At 39.1% G+C, this 17,305-nt stretch overlaps 1 protein-coding gene and 1 pseudogene across 6 annotated transcripts; one reads left to right on the top strand and one right to left on the bottom strand.

The window, feature by feature from the left end:
* Positions 1-5,772: 5,772 nt before the first annotated feature.
* On the bottom strand, positions 5,773-9,661 carry LOC143858416 (probably inactive leucine-rich repeat receptor-like protein kinase At5g48380). 4 transcript variants are annotated; one of them, XM_077369070.1, is made up of 4 exons: positions 9,477-9,661; positions 9,094-9,131; positions 7,952-8,875; positions 5,773-7,059 (listed from the first exon to the last, which is right to left on the bottom strand). In XM_077369070.1, the coding sequence occupies exons 3-4, from the start codon at positions 8,801-8,803 to the stop codon at positions 6,070-6,072; spliced, it is 1,842 nt and encodes a 613-aa protein (XP_077225185.1). In that variant the 5' UTR covers positions 8,804-8,875; positions 9,094-9,131; positions 9,477-9,661; the 3' UTR covers positions 5,773-6,069. The 4 variants fall into 4 exon arrangements, with proteins under 4 accessions (XP_077225185.1, XP_077225186.1, XP_077225187.1 ...); XM_077369071.1 differs by having other exon boundaries at positions 7,952-8,842; XM_077369072.1 differs by lacking the exon at positions 9,094-9,131.
* A 2,031-nt stretch (positions 9,662-11,692) lies between these two features.
* LOC143858562 (probably inactive leucine-rich repeat receptor-like protein kinase At5g48380 pseudogene) lies at positions 11,693-13,633 on the top strand (annotated as a pseudogene). 2 transcript variants are annotated; one of them, XR_013238977.1, is made up of 3 exons: positions 11,693-11,891; positions 12,186-12,277; positions 12,633-13,633. The product of XR_013238977.1 is annotated as a probably inactive leucine-rich repeat receptor-like protein kinase At5g48380 pseudogene, transcript variant X2 (transcript). The 2 variants fall into 2 exon arrangements; XR_013238976.1 differs by lacking the exon at positions 12,186-12,277 and having other exon boundaries at positions 11,695-11,891.
* Positions 13,634-17,305: the final 3,672 nt, after the last annotated feature.

The following is a 17,305-nucleotide window of genomic DNA, read 5'->3' as shown; positions in this document are numbered from 1 at the left end:
AAGATCAAAGAGGTTTTTAGCTTTTGATTAAAAACTTGAAGCTGAAAGAGAAAATGGGATTTGATCTTTCTCAAATGTTCAAAAAGCTTATAGAGATAGGTTTTAATGATGTATATATAGTGTATTTGAAAATATGATCGTTTGGGGTAAAACTGTAAATAACCGGCTTGAAAAAGTCAAGCAGAAAACACCCCAACGGCTAGTTTCCTCGACCGCGGCGGCCTACCGAGCCATCACGGTCGCCCGCCCCTATCGGGCGCCCATTTTTATTTTCAAATTTCTTACCGTCGCGATCGATCGACCCCATGGCGGTCGTCCGGCGAGGTCAACCTATTCGCTCGAGAATTCGGCTCAAAAACCAATCTACGGTCGACCGACCCACGGCGTTCGCCCGCCCATACCCATGACGGATTGTTCTATTTGAAACAGACACATATCCGCGGTCGCCTGGCTTGACCCGATCGACCGGCCCGATAATTTTTTAGATGTCCTGGAATTCCATGTATCATCCCGCGGTTGCCTGGCCTAACCCGGTCGACCGGCCCTGTATAAAATTTCATTTTTATTTTAAAAGTTCAGAGGCTTTTGGGCCATGGTCTTTGGGCTTAAGTCCTAGGTTTTCAAATACATTTTTGGGTGTATGTATGGTTTTCAAATATGTAAAAGGTTAAGTATGAAAACCATTTGAAAATCTTTTGAAACTACAATTTACAAAATATCAAGGACTCTAAATACATTCTAAAAATGATACCGTTGAATCTTCTTGGAATGTATCGGCTTCCTCGCACTTTCTTGGACTTCTTCGGCTTGAGTGAACATCTTGAACTTGTTCTAGCTCTTGTGACTCCCTCCAATCTTTCATGCGTGTTGCAAGGTGCATGAGGTGTCACCAAAGGCGTGTTCAACTCCAAGCTCCTTCTTGACACTTGCTAGGAACTTGTGGGATCTTCATATTGAGCTTTTTGAATAGAACATCTTTAAATATTGATGTCTCCAATGTAGGTGTGCAAGCTCTTGGTTCCTTTGCTTCTTGATCCACAAGTCATGTGTTGAGAAGAGTTGTATAATGGCGATTATGACATGAAAATCCTGTATACAACACAACATCTCAAGGCAACACATTAGTCCATAAATGCTAATCAATTTAGTTTGCTAACATCAAAACAAGAAGGTAAGGTGAATGCTTAGACCCATAAGAACCCTTAGGCTTACATATTCAAATAATGTCCTGCTTTCACCTGTTCTGTTTATTGGATGTGATTTTTCCTTCAAAGTAGATAGGTTAGACTCTCTGGATTTGAGTTCAATGAAAAGGGGTTTGGCGAAGATTTAGTTGCATTAGAACATGAGATTTGAGTTTTAGCTTTTCATCTGGTAGAGATGGGTAATTTATTTGGTTGGAGTGAAACAATGTTTACAATTAACATGAGATATTTTTCTTCGAAGGGCTGACAGGGAGAGTTTTGAATTCAGTTAGTGTTTTATCACAAGTACATGAAAGGAAATGATATTTCCACACATTTTTCCAACATTTCAGCTCCCTTTTTGTTGGTTTTTTTCTGAAAATGATTTTACTTTATGGAAAAGACAAACATGAGGTGGAAATGCAATTATTTTAAGAAAAAGACAAACAAAATGGGGTAGAAATGCTGAAAAATATGTGGAAATATCATTTTCCTTGGTTATATTGTATGATTTAGCGACCCTTTGAATTTATTGCTGACACATGTCATGCCGTGTCCGTGTCCGACACAACACGCATGTTCATACCGCTAGGAGCTTCACACTTAACGTGGGCATGTCAACACATTTTTCTGCCGTGTCAAGGGTGACATTCTATTTTATTATTGAATATTGTATTTACCACCTTTATTATTAACTCTTCTTTTATTTGACTAATATTTGTTATTATATCCCGTTTCCTAAACTTAAAAACCCTAAACAGACTCATATTTTGCTTAGTAAATACTGAAGAGAACAAAGTAAATTGATGAATGCGTTGTTACTTGTTTATCTCATGTTTGTTTTATATTATAGTTGATTAATCCTAAGATTTATTAGTTTGTTAAATCAATATAATATTTAGATTGTTGCAAATTCTAATAGTAATCTGTAATTTAATATGCATGCACGTGTATGGGCGTGTCACTTTTTCTAGATTTTTAGGAATTGCAATGTCAAATACCTCGTATCCGTGTCGAAACTCGACACACGAATCTATGCCTACAAATCATGATCATATATACTTTCTATTTTAGCCGTGTTCCCGTTTCTAAATTTTGGGAGTTTGCCGTGTTCGACACTCCGTGTCCGTGTCCACGAGTCATAGCTTATTGGGCTGTTTGGTTGATTTTTATTTTTTTATTTATTTTTAAAAGGTAGAAAGCATGATAGGTAATTTGAAGAGAGCGTACATATATTTGAAACATGATAGTTACCTGACCAATAGAAGTATCCAAGAAGCATCGGTATGTTACTATGTCGTGTCAGAAACGATACATTTGACTCTAAAGTAGAAATCGTGTATCATCAAATAAGAACCAGTTTCCATTGTCATGATCAGACCCACAGTGATGCATAGAGCTTTATGTCAATTGAAACTAGAAACTAATGAGGGACAAGAACGAACATACTTACAACCAAGGTTTAAAATTTCGGTTTCGGTACTGGTTTCGGACCTCCAAATTTCGGTCGAAATCTGGTACAAAAATCGAAACCCATATTTTATTCAATATTAAATTTCGGTAATTTCAGTCGAAATTTTGGTTAAATATTAAATTAATTAAAAAGAAAACAGATTTTTTGGGTCAAATTTCGGAAAAACCGAAATTTCCACCGAAATAAATGACCGTTTTGGTTTTTGGTGGTTTCGGTGTCAGTCTCCACCAAAATCCGAAATTTCGGATTTCGGTCGAAATTTAAAACCATGCTTACAACATGGCTGACACCATGCCACTATAATATAGATGTCCAAGGCAGGAGTTAGGAGCGCACTTTTCCACTAATCAATGTGGGAGAAACACCTACTAGCACGTTTAGTTAGATCTGATCATGGTTTAAAATTTCGGTTTCGGTAACCGTTTCAGACCCCACCGAAAACCAAAATTTCGGCAAAATTCAAAATTTCGGTCGGAAATTTGGTAATTTGGTTTGAAATTCCTTACCAAATTTCTGAAATTTCGGACCGAAATTTTTCTAACTCTTTTTCAAAAATAAATAATGGCATTTAATCAAAATTTCTGACCAAAATCCTAAATGGCGAAAAATGAAATTTCGGAAAATTTCGGTTTCGGTTGAAATTTAAAACCATGTCTCTGATATATGCGATATATGCGTGACTAGTAAGAACTAGTTTTTACTCTTACAAGTCAGCTCTCAAAACAGAAACATGCGCTATGGAGCTAGGCCAATGATCATATAGCGGGCGAAGGAAGGAACCACGAAGACATTTTGCACTAAATAATGTGGGACCAGAGTAAGGACTAGCAACATGATTGGTTGGGTGGTCACTGGTAATACGTTTGTTTAAGCTATTTGTCATTTCAAAGTTTTCCCCTGTAAATTTGAATATTTTGAGGAAACATTTCATCCATCAACTCTGTAAATATTCAACTGTGGATTAAACAAAATTAATGGATCTTAAACTGAATGTTTTATAGAATTATGTAAAACTAGACAATTGGTTTCAGTAAGTGTAATTTCACTGCCAAAGCTGTTTTTTCCTATCTGAATCTTTATAATGCTTCAAAGGTTTCATGAAATGATCATCAATTTCAAAATGAAACAAGTTAGTTTCTTGTAGGACTGGGACGTATAACCTGTGTCCCAGCTCCTATGTTTCTTGGACATGGGCGCAGAAGAACATACACAATTGGTATAATGCAATATAATTTCCAAGTGTTTGACAAGAAATGACCTATTTTACATAGACTTATCCATGAATATGAATATACTCCTACATACAATTGAGCTAACTGTTTAACCCTCTAAAAGGCCGCCTCTTAACTGTGTCTCCTTTGAGTGAGACTAAGACTCGAACGAGTTCTGAACCAAGGTATGTCTTTTAACTTCACAGATCTCAAGTTTATCCGAAAAAGGGGGAAAAAACCTAAATGGCTATCTAGAAAGTACGGAAATTTTCATTAGGAAAAATTGCCAATGGAGGACATCAAAATACGAGAATTGCCAACGGGGGGGGGGGGGGGGGGGGGGGGGGGGGGCACACTTTAGAAAAATTGTTAAAGAGGGTTGATAACCCCCTTTTAAGAGTTTGATAACCCTATTTAGAGGGTTGATAACCCTCTATTAGAGACTTGATAACCCCATTCCGTCCCTCTAACAATTTTTCAAAAGTGCATCCCCGGATGGCAATTCTTGTAATTTGATGTCCCCCATTGGCAATTTTTCCTTTTCATTATCTTCAATTGGGTTTTGCTTGGGCCATGCCATGAAGTATTCACTATTCAAAGAACATTAGATAAATTGGAAATGTATAAATGAATTGTGCAGCTGTTAAGAAGATTTCACTGTGCTAGAGGCGAGCCGTCCTAAATATAATACACACACAATCCATTCGATGAAGAGTTGCAAGTCTCCTGGATAGATGGGTATTTTGGTAATTTAACTACAATACATCACGGAGTTAGTTCAGAACATTTAAGTTACTAAACTTGATAAATTTGACAATCAACTAAAAATGGCTCCCAAATTCCATCAGGTCTCTTGTATAACCTAGCTCATTACGGCATAAAGTGAAAGATAACAGCAATAAATAAGCAATATATCTTGCCAGCTGGTGCATCTTGTGTCAAAAGAATGTGGAGACTCTGGACCATGTGCTATTATTATGCCCATTCTCTTCATCTGTGTGGATGGATATAATGAGATTCTGTGGAATGTCTTGGGCAACATTGAATAGCGTATCAGAAACTTTAAAGAGTTGGGGAGGCGCATTCAAGGGATGTATATAGGAGAAACGTTATAGTATTCTATACCCTATGCCGTGATTTGGTTCATCTGGTTGGAACGAAATAATAGAATCTTTAATGGTAAATCTAGGACAGCTCCTCATATCTCCCTCACCATTAAGATTGTCATTATTCAGTGGGCGAAATGCAAAGGGGTTCTCCCTTATTCGGTTGATCAGACTTTACGGAAGCCTCAAATTATTTTCCGTGAAAGAAAAGTGTCAAAAACTATTGGCCCACGATGGATCGCACCTCCTGAAAGATTTTATAAGTTAAATTTTGATGGAAGCTCGTTAAGAAATCCAGGCCCATGTGGAATCAGGGGCGCGCTACATGACGCAAATGGGGTAGTCATCATGACTTACTTATGGCCAGTTGAGTTGTGTGATGCAAATGAGGCTAACGTAAAATCATTACTCTTCGGGCTGAGATGGTAAAGTCTCACAATATGAGTCCTCTGATGGTAGAAGGGGACTCCACAAATGTTATTGTGTGGGCTGGGAGCAGACGTGCTGGGCCATGGAGACTAGCTAGCACGGTGGAAGAGATTAGAGACCTTGTTCGAGATATCCGCACATCATTAACGCATAGGAGACGAACAGCAAATTCAATGGCGGATGTTTTAGTAAAGGCGGGTGCAATCCAATCAGACACGGAAATATCTTTTAACAATATCATGGGGATTACATAAGATTATAGTCTTGCTTTTTGTGTATAGTCACAGGGGACAGCTTGTCCCGTGTGACAATTTGCAAATTTTTTACAGATGAAATGAAATAGTTACCTAAAAATAGAAATATGCATATGATAAGGGAGAATCTCCTGACAGTAGAAGGTTATATAGAAGTGGTCTTCCAACAAAGAAATGTGAAAACAATAATCAAAACAGTACCAATTGTTGGTACATGCAATTTATTTTAAAAGCTTACAACTGACACAGCGCATGCAATACATAAGATAAATAATTCCTAATATATTACAGAAATCGCGGACGTGTAGAGCATACGATCTTATAGAATGACGGTATTGATGCTATTTTCCATTTTTCTCTTTATACTACTATGCTACATTTACTTGTACCTTACCAACATATTTCCGCCATTTATCGTGCCACAATAAGTTCATCAAGTGGGGGATCGCCACTGACAGTGTCCGTAGGAAACGAAAGTTCATCATCGGCAGTAAAATGATATCTCTCCCCAATAGCCCTTAAAAGCTGGAATACTTCAAACATTGTAGGCCTCTCCTTTGGAGTAGAGAGAACACAATTGCACGCAACTTTAAGGAATTGGAGGAGCTCATCATCACAACCCTTTCCAATCAAATAATTATCGATGGCATCCTGGAGAAGAAACTTATTTGAAAGAGAAGTAATCCACTCCACTAAATTCCCCTTGAAGCTTTCGGGGGCATTAGCCACATTAGTAGGCTTTTCGCCAGTAACCAGCTCAAGCAACACTACTCCAAAGCTGTAAACATCACCCTTTGGAGTGGCCATCAATGTGCGTGCATACTCAGGAGCGACATAACCCAAATCCCCAAATTCACCATTCACAAAAGTACTCAGATGAGTGTCGACAGGATTCATAAGCCTTGCTAACCCAAAATCAGATATTTTAGGTTCATATTCCTCATCAAGGAGGATACAATTGGAGCTTATGTTGCGATGAATTATGCGAGGATTGCAATTATGGTGAAGCCACGCAAGACCTCTTGCAGCCCCAATACCTATTTTTAGTCTCAGAGGCCATTCCATAACTTCTGCCACATGTAGCTGCTGATAAAGAGTCCCATTGTGCAAATGTTTGTATACGAGAAGCCTTTCTTTTTTGGCAATGCAGAAACCCAAGAGGGGAACCAAGTTACGATGTTTTACACACCCGAGTGTCCTCATCTCCGATATGAATTCTTTCTCGGAGTGTTGAGAATCCTGAAGCCTCTTAACAGTGAGGAAAGAACCATCCGGGAGTGTTGCCTTGTACATTGTGCCTGTTCTCCCTGATCCGATAATGTTGTGTTTGCTGAAATTATCAGTGGCTTTCATGAGATCACTCAACCTCATTTTCGAAACTGAAGACTCGAACATGGAGACCTGGAAATTGCAATAACTTTTTAGTATGTCATAAATAAGAAACTCTTCTATATTATATCACACACACACACACACACACACACACATATATATATATATATATATATATATATATATAGGAAAAGTGCTTCTGGTGTATTTGGTCGACCGACCAAAAACACATTTCCCCCACTTTGTGCCCAAAAAATCATCCCCATAGGATCATCCTAACCCTTAGATTTGTGGAGGTTCACACACACACACACACACACACACACACACATATATATATATATATATATATATAGGAAAAGTGCTTCTGGTGTATCTGGCCGACCGACCAAAACCACATTTCCCCCACTTTGTGCCCAAAAAATCATCCCATAGGATCATCCTAACCCTTACATTTGTGGAGGTTCACACACACACACACACACACACACACACACACACACACACACACACACATATATATATATATATATATATATATATATATATATATATATATATATATAGGAAAAGCGCTTCTGATGTATCTGGTCGACCAACTAAAAACACATTTCCCCCACTTTTTGCCCAAAAAATCATCCCCATAGGATCATCCTAACCCTTAGATTTGTGGAGGTTTAAACCTCCACAAATCTAAGGGTTAGGATGATCCCTAAACCTCCACAAATCTAAGGGTTAGGATGATCCTATGGGGATGATTTTTTGGGCACACCCTATCTATGTCAGGGCCCATCAAATGAATGGTTTGGATCACCCACACATCATGGGGAAATGTGTTTCTGGTCAACGGACCAGATAAGTAATCTGGTCGATTGACCATAAACAGTTTTCCCTATATATGTGACAGTTGAAATACTATAATTGTATCACATCATGCAAGAAATAAATTAAATCAGCTTGCCTTGATGCCTTTAGTTCCCTTTATACTCTTCACCCACTTGTTTCCTTCAAGATCTTCTTCCTTCTTGCTGGACACTCTACGCAAACAAATGAAGAGAACAGCGGCCACGGCTAAAGTAGTAAACATAACCCCACCAACAACTGATCCAATGATGACAGACGTATTTACCTTTCGCTGAGGTGCCTTGCATTTATTCAACGGTTTACCGCAGAGACCCGAATTATTAGCAAAGTTTGATGCCGGAAAGGTCTTATTAGTGAAGGTAGGAATCGGTCCCGACAACTGATTGTCGGCAACATTAAGTGTCGTCAATCGATTGAGCTGGGTAAGTTGACCGGGGATCATACCCTCTAATTGATTGTTTTGAAGATTAAGGACATTCAAATAGGTACAATTTGATAGGTTCACAGGAATTGGACCAGAGAAACGGTTAGACGAAAGGTCGAGGGTTGTAACATAGGGAATCAATCTAGAGATGTCTTGAGGGAGAGGTCCAGAAAGATCATTGCTAGAAAGATCCAATCCAGTCATGGAGGTGCAGTTCTGGATACCCGGAGGGAATTGGCCTTTAAGGCCCATGTTCGAAAGTCGTATGTTTATTACCCTGTTTTCATCGGGGTGCCAGCACTCGATGCCATTGAATTTACATATAAACCCTTTGGTACCGTTGTTAAAATTCCATGAACTGTTTAAGTAATTAAATGGGTCCTGGAGTGAGCTTTTTATGGCTTTCAAGCACTGAATATCAATTTCACCACCATAGCATATGTTACTCAGCGACAACCAGACAACGGTATGAAGAAGAAACAGAAGAACTCTGATTTCCATGGAAAGAGAAATGAAAAGGTCCATAAAAAGAACCCTCCCTCGGAACCCAATTCAACTGTAAGCCTGTAATTCAACTAAGTCCATGATGATCATCAACTGATACCCACATGACAAGACAAAAAAAATCAAAAGATGACTTAAAACAAGAAGGAATTGAAAAGATTACCCTGCACTTTCTGCTATACCATAGCAGGAAAAAAACAAAATCCTCTAAAAAAGATTACCCTACACTTTCTGCTATACCATAGCAGAAAAAACAAAATCCCCTAAATTCTAATCCCAAAATAGAAACCCTTCCCAAGAATCCAACATACCTCTATGACCCATCCAAATCCATGATTATCAAAGGTGCCTACCAAAAAAAAAAAAAACATAGTTCAGTTAAAATAACGAAAGATATTCAATCGCTTACCTTCAATTATGCCATATCCGAGCAAGAAAAAGGAAACCCACAAAACCCTAAACTGCAAAATAATAATAATAATAATAACAAATAGCCTAAGGGAATTCAAAATCCCTTCCCTCCTTCAAAACCCTAACCAATAAAAACCCAATTCAGCTTCAAATTTTACCACCCAACATAATTCATGAAGATTCAAAGACATAGACATGAAAAAATCAACAGATGTTTTTTTTTAAATGATGAGAATTTATTCAACAGATGATTATAAAAAGTACAATGAATTTATATACTTACCAGAGATTTTCAAGCTATACCAGAGCAAGATATTAAACACCCACAAACCCTAAACTTAGAAATGGAGAAGCCTCAAAAGGGAACTCGGAATCAACAACGAAACTTTGTCCCCACGAAGACTTTTTGGGCATTTTTTTTTTCCACACATCCAGAAGACCAAAAAGCAAGTCGTCTGAAGATTCAAAGAAAACAAGTAGCGTAAATATCACTGTAAATAGACACAAAGAGACAGATAGCATTCATAAATGCATATTCCGAGTTGACTCGGCCGTTTTAGCTTTGTGGAAAATGATGACATTTGCACTTGTTATATTTCAGTAAGGACACTCTTTTGCCTGCATGCTTCTCGATGTTCCAGAATGAACAAGTGACTTGATGGAGTAAAAAGAGGTAAGGGCAGACCGAAAACAACTTGGGTATGAATATAATAGAGAATATGATCTTGAATAGGATAGAAAGGAAGAAAATGATTCATGCAGATGAACCTAACTAGTGACAAGATTAGACTTAGTCAATTTGAGCCACGTAGAACCTTTCACCTTCTTCATAAAAATTTTCTTTAGACTTAGTTTGGGACAAAGGCCTAGTTGAGTTAAATTGAGTTGAGTTGAGTTGAGTTGTACACTTTTGCCTACATGGATTTCATAATTCTGAATTCTAAAATTCTGAATTTAACAACCTACAACCTAGATTTTATAAGCAAAAACCTGAATTTTTTAATCCGGGATTGTAAAATCCGGAGAAATTATATGACGAAGGGCCGTGTATCAGTTACTCATTGTAGATAGAAGTACCATCCTTGATACCTGGAGTTTTTATATGATGAAAGGGCTTATAGTCAATTATTTTTCAAAAAGTACTGTACGGCTCATACCATAGGACGATCCAAATGGTCTATAAGATGGGGCACAACCTCAATAGGTTGATCCTAACCTTCCGATCTATAGAGGGTCAGGATCAACCCTCTAATGTGAGCTGATATCTGATCCAACAGCAGCTCCTCAAAAAGTGAGCTGTTGTTAGATCAATTATCAAGGATGGGATGATGAGTAAGCGTTTATAAGGCCCTTCATCATATAAATTCTAGTAAAATCCATGTTTTAGCTAATAATGAGATTTTATATGGTCTGTAGCCCTATAGTGGAGGCTCAATTCATAGTATGCTCCAAATTGTCCATTCGTTGGGCCACTTCCATAGGCCTCTGATCCTCCTATCTATAGAAAGACGGTTAGGATCATACTATGGAAATGATTTTTAGGGCACAGCCTATTTACTCCGTCTTCCAACAAATGCACAGTTTGGATTACCTACAAAGTAGGCCATTGATACAGCCGTGGATCAAGAAACAGAGCCAGAGGTTCATGAAACGAATATTCCATCTCGACTTATATCCATCCTTCAGATCTTTAGTCCGTTTCATTTCCTTCAAATCTTATTCTGATCCATCCTTCTATGTTATTCAGATCTGAACCGTTCATCTGATTGGGTCCGCCTGTGAGCATAACAGCTGTAACCAATCTATTCTGTGGTCTGATGTTGAATGAAGTAGACAACGGTCCAGATTGGATGGATAAAGATTGTACGATCATATGTTTGGAATTGTCGGATTAGTAGGGCCAACAGATGAATAGTCCAGATCATTCTATTAGGATCACTGTCTTTTTTCCATTAAGACACTCTACGGGTCAAAGACGGCAACCCTCTTTTTCCATCTCTTTGTTTTCCACGTTGTGTCCCACAAATGAAAAACAAAAGGGTAAGTTAAAATTGAATAGTGACGTAGAAAAGAAGACCTATTCCTTATTTCTTTCCCTTCAAATGGGAGAGCTCAGAGAAGGAGAGACTTTAGGAGGGTTAGAGATAATAAGCATTAAAAGCTTTCTCTAAAAGTCACAATCACGTTACAAGGGGGGCGCATGATCCTATTGGGGGGGGGGGGGGTTCTAAAAATCATCTCCCCAATTTGAATTAGTGCATTTATTTTGTCTGTTTTCAAGGATTTCTCGTGCCCTCCCTTCCTAGCCACTCATATTCCACGTTGAACACTTGACCCATGAATATTCCATGGAATAATTGTTCATGGTTGTTTTAGTAAAATCTTGGATTATAAAATCCATGTATCTAAAGGAGTGGCGTTATTAAAATAACAAGTTTTTGGTCGATTTACGTGCATTTATGAAAGCTTCTGTCCCTTTGTGTCTATTACAGTGATATTTACGCTACTTTCTTTTAATCTTTAGACGACTCACTTTTTGGTCTTTTGGACGTGTGGAAAAAAAAAAATGGCCAAAAAAGTCTTCTTGGGGACGATGTTTCGTCGTTGATTCCGAGTTCCCCTTTGAGGCTTGTCAATTTCTAAGATTAAGGTTTGTGAGTGACTAATGTCTTGCTCTGGTATAGCTTGAAAATTTCTGGTAAGTTTCTAAATTCCTTATACTTTTTACAATTATCTGTTTGTTTTTTCATATCTGTGTTTTTGGATCTTCGTGGATTATGATGGGTGGTAAAATTTGGAGCTGAATTGGCCTTTTACTATTCTGGGGTTTAAAGGAGGGAAGTGATTTCTAATTCCCTAGAGGTTTTAGGGTTTGGGTTTTGTTTTTCTGGCTCGGATGTAGCATAATTCCAGATAAGGGATTGAATAGCTTGTGTTATTTTAACCCAACCGTGGATTTTTTATTTTTTTATTTTTTTTTGGTGTCATACAGGTAGGTTGAATTCCTGGGGGATGGTTTTGTATTTTGGGCTTAGAGTTTAGGTGATTGAGTTTTTTCTACTATGGTATAGCAGAAACTGCAGGGTAATCTTTTCAATTCCTTAGTGTTTTAAGTCATCTTTTAATATTTTTTCATGTGGGTATCTGTTGATGTGAATAACCAATAACTCTTTTAACTCCAAAAGTTATTGGTTGTTTCACATGGTATCTAAGGTTCTGGTTTCAAACCTCCTTGATATTAAAAATCCACATGTAATGGCCAATACCAAAAGAGGGGCCACATGTGCCACGCGTAGGCAAACCTTAAAAAGAGGGGCAACACGCGAGGGGCAGTGTTAAAGTATAAAAGATTAATAACGCCATCTCCAAGAGCTAAAGCTGTTGGAGTAATTGATTGTTTCACATGTTGATGATCATAATGGACTTGGTTAAATTACAGGCTTACAGCTGAATTGGGTTCCGAGGTATGTCCATGGAAATCAGAGGTATACTGTTTATTCTTCCTACCATTGTCTGGTTGTTGCTGAGTAACATATGCTATGGTGTTGAAAGTGATATTCAGTGCTTGAAAGCCCTAAAAAACTCACTGGAGGACCCGTTGAAGTACTTAGAAGGTTCATGGACTTTTAAAAACAGGACTGAAGGGTTCATATGTAAATTTATTGGCATCGACTGCTGGCACCCCGACGAAAACAGAGTCCTAAACATACGACTTTCAAACATGGGTCTTATAGGCCAGTTCCCTAAGGGTATAGAGAACTGCACCACCTTGACTGGATTGGATCTCTCTAGCAATGATCTTTCTGGGCCTCTCCCTCGAGACATCTCTAGAATAATTCCCTTTGTGACGACCCTCGACCTCTCGTCTAACCGTTTCTCTGGTGGGATTCCGGTGAACGTATCAAATTGTGCCTATTTGAATGTCCTTAATCTTGAAAAAAATCAATTAATGGGTCATATCCCCGTGCAACTCACCCAGCTCAAGCGATTGATGACACTAAATGTTGCTAACAATCATTTGTCGGGACGGATTCCTACCTTCAATAGGACCTTTCCAGCATCAAGCTTTGTGAATAATTCGGGTCTCTGTGGTAAGCCTTTGGATGAATGCAAGGGACCTCCCAGAAAGATACAAGATCATATGGTACATATAAGTGGAGCATAGTAGTAAATGCTAGAGAGAAAATAAAAAAGAGCATCAATACCGTCATTATACAAGATCATATGCTCTACCCGTGTGCAATTTTCTGTAATATATTAGGAATTATTTATCTGATGTATTGCATGCCCTATGTCAGTTGTATGGTTTTAAAATAAATTGCATATACCAACAGTTGGTAGTGTTTTGTTTATTGTTTTTACATTTCTTTGTCGGAAGACCACTTGTATATTGACCACTTGTATATTAACCTTCTACTGTCAGGTGATTCTACTTTATCATATGCATATTTCTTATTTATTAGTTTAAGTACTATTAATCGATGTATGAGAATCTGGATACTCTTGGGCCATACTCTTTTTCTTCTTTTTTTTTTTGGAAAAAGTGACAATTTTATTGCATAAAATCAGGGGGGACAAGTCGTCCCTGGAAATAACAGTGATCCTGCAATGCACACCATAATAGAAATAAGAGTAAAACTCATTCTACACAGAGGTATGGTCCTCAATGCAGAAATTGTTAGTCAGGCTTATACTCCTTAGTCAGGCTTATTAGGTTTTTCTTTTTCCCTTGGTTTTTCTTTTGTTTTTTTTTTTTGTTTTTTTTTTTTTGAATGGCTAAAGATTTCATTAATTAGAGACTAAGCTTTTTACTTTGGTGTGCAATGACACATGGAAAAACCCAAGCTTTTCTTGGTAATCTTCAGCATTGTTGGGCTTAATGTGATTTTTTGGAAACTAGTCTAAGTTTACCTCTTTGTAGCTCAAACGGTCCTTTAGAAAGTGACTTGGTAAAGATATCGGCAATGTTTTCTTTGCTCCTCACCTCCGTCACACCAATTGTACCATCTAAACCTTTTCATGAATGAAATGATGCTCGATCTCAATATGCTTTGTTCTTGCATGACAAACCGGATTTGTGGTAAGTTTGAGTACACTTTAGTTGTCACCAAGAATAGTAATTGCCTTGTGAATAGGTAAATTAACATCATTAATCAACCGCCGCAACCAAACACATTCTTGTGAAGCAAGAGCAGCCGCCTTATATTCCACTTCTACTCGCATTTTTGAAAGAGACGCCGAATCTTGTTTCTTGCTACACCAAGAAACACCTATTGATCCACACAAAAAAATATAGCCGAAAGTAGATCTCTGATCATCCAAGTCCCCTCCATAATCGTCATCGGTGAATCCATTCAACACAAAATTAGCCCTCTGTGGTAAAGCAATCCCAAGTCAAGGGTAGAATTTACATACTTCAAAAATCTCTTTATTGCTTCCAAGTGTGGCTTCTGTGGCGCTTGCATATAGCGACTAACAAGCCCAACAAAAAAGAAATGTTTGGTCTTGTGATAGTCAAGTAGATATGACTACCCATAAGAGCACGATATGGCCGTGGATATGTGATGCAGGTGCATCTCGCAACATCAAGAGATCAACGGTCAAGATCGTTAGAAACTTGATCGGAGCATCAGAATTCCCCAGATTAGAAGATATTATACGACTATCAAATCAACGGTCCACGTTGATTACTACTCTTCAAAGCTTCTGCTATACGGCCCTGCGTTATTTGGTATCAGAGCTATGGCTCGCAAGGTTTCTTAACTTTGGAGATCTTGGATTCTAATCCCACCATAGTCATGCCGCAAAAAAGGAACGAAGAAGGAAGTTCAGCCCCTACTGACCCCGTGTTAGTGGAGCTAGTCAAGAGATTTACTGCGACGGAAGAACGACAACTGGCTAACAATGTGCAAAAACTGATTCAAGATGAACAACAACGAGCTTATTATGAACAGTTCCAAGGTCAGATTACCGCACTTAGAGAACAAGTGAATTGTCTATCTGCCAGACAAGAGGCGAGACTTGATGGAGTAGATCGACATGAGTGTGAACCAAGTACCATCTCAAGTTGAGCATCTTGAGGAAGGTGTGCAGATTGAGCCACCGGTTCAAGGACAACAACCGCAATAGCGTCCAGTTGTTCGAGCCGATTCTCCACCGCGGAACAATTACAAATGTGACTCTAGGATTAAATTGGAGATACCATAATTCCATGGGATACTAGAACCCGAGGAATTCATTGATTGGAGTGCCATTGTTGAAGAAGCCCTAGAGCTTAAGGACATTCCCGAGGACAAAGTGGTGCCTCTCATAACCCTTTGCCTACGAGGACGAGCCGTTATTTGGTGGCAAGCCCGAAAGTATTAGCAACGCCAATCATGAGAACCCCTGTCACCGAGTGGGAGGAGATGCATCAAGAGATGCGCAAGGAGTTTCTGCCCTTCAATTACAAGCAGGCAATGTATCAAAAACTTCATCGACTTGTCTAAGAAAATCGATCTGTATCACAGTATACGGAGGAGTTCCATAGACTTGTTGATAGAAATAATCTACGTGAATCACGGGAGCAACTCGTAGCACGGTACCTTGAAGGTTTGAAAATATCAATATATGATTCCCTTCTAGGTGACAGATTCAAGAATGTGACGGAAGCTCATGCAAAAGCCAAACTTATAGAGGATTCACAATGAAGAAGCGCCTCACTGTAGACACCCCCCATTTTAACCGAACCTCAAATGGGTAAATTTTGAATAAATTTCTTTTAAATGTGTGTTCTAGAGTCCCAAATTTCATTCTAGCATAGTTTAGAACTCTAATAAAGTGTCCGTAAATTTTCATCATAAGCCGATGGAAATTGCCCAATAAACGAGCCAGGTTTGTGTTAATGGTGTAATTTCACTATGCAGTAGGGGAGTGTCTCATCATAGCAGGGGTTGTCCATAGAAGAAATGGAGCTAAGGATATCATTTTCCCATTGGCTTTGTTTTACCCTGGGCTCCCCCATTAAATATAAAAGAGAGTCATAAATATGCTATCAGGGGCTATCTGTTGAGAAGGGGGGTAGTATATATCATTTTTTTTAGAAGCTTTGAAGGAGGGTAAACTATCCAAGAAAGGGTGCAAATAACGAAGCATGGAGGAGATGAGTTTGTAAAAGGGAGGTGCATCAATTGTATAGGGGGTTGTCCCAAGGGGAAAAGAGGGCCCGAATTTATCATCTCCCTATATAAACTAACGTATTAGGGTTTAGAGGGGGAGCCTCGTTTTGGCAGAGAGAGAGGGGATCCCCATTTTTCTAAAAAATGAAAACAGAGAGTAGCAGAGAGAGGGACCGAGAAGAGATGAGGAGAGAAAAAAAAAAGGAGCCATCGTCCCCACCAAGTCACCATCTCCGATCAGTCACCGCGCCTCCATCTTTGTCGCCACCCCATCTCCTCCAATCTCCACCTCAAAAAACCACCACCATCTTCCACCGCAAAACCCATCACCTTCTTCCATCACCAACCTCGTCTCCGCCCGATCCCCTACTCCGGCCAATACTCCACCTCAAAACCCACCACCTTCTTCCATCACCAACCTCGTCTCCGGCCGGTCCCCAACTCCGGCCAATACTCCATCTCCGACCACCACCACCAAAATCCAACATCCCAGCCGCCTCTCATCTCCACCCTTTTAAACCCTTTAAAACCCATTTTCTTCTTCAACCACCATCTCCAAGTCAAAACCCTCTTCATTTATTCTATTACCCAGATCCACCTCCGGCCACAAACTCCATCTCTGGCCGGTCGCCATCAAATCTGGCCTCCCCATCCAGCTCCCCAATCGAAACCCTAACCCATGGCCTCAATCCTCAAACCTCGTTAGATCTGTCCCAACTTCCATTTTAACCGAAACCCCCGTACATCTTCTTTCATCCCCCTCATTTCTTCATCTATTTCTAGATCAGGTTCGTGAAGGGGTTTTCTAGATTCTCGTTCATAGAAAGTTGGAATTGCACGAAGAGAGGCAAACCTGGGGGAGAATTCAAACTCTTGTATAAGGGTAGTGCAAAGAGGAGGAAAGTCAGGCTATCGATCCGCCACCAGGTTCAGCGCTAATTAGTTCAGAATTGTG

This window comes from Tasmannia lanceolata, unplaced genomic scaffold, assembly GCF_043159265.1.
Source record: "Tasmannia lanceolata isolate RefF3 unplaced genomic scaffold, GAP_Taslan_0.1 ptg000026l, whole genome shotgun sequence".
Taxonomy (NCBI): Eukaryota; Viridiplantae; Streptophyta; class Magnoliopsida; order Canellales; family Winteraceae; genus Tasmannia; species Tasmannia lanceolata.
This window is presented reverse-complemented; position numbering and strand designations above follow the sequence as displayed.

Bases quoted from the DNA above. Each gene is read 5' to 3' on its own strand.
- LOC143858416 (XM_077369070.1), bottom strand. From the start codon at position 8,803: ATGGACCTTTTCATTTCTCTTTCCATGGAAATCAGAGTTCTTCTGTTT. The intron at 7,060-7,951 runs GCAAGCTGATTT...TGCAATTTCCAG, and splicing joins AGGGAACTAAAGGCATCAAG to GTCTCCATGTTCGAGTCTTC.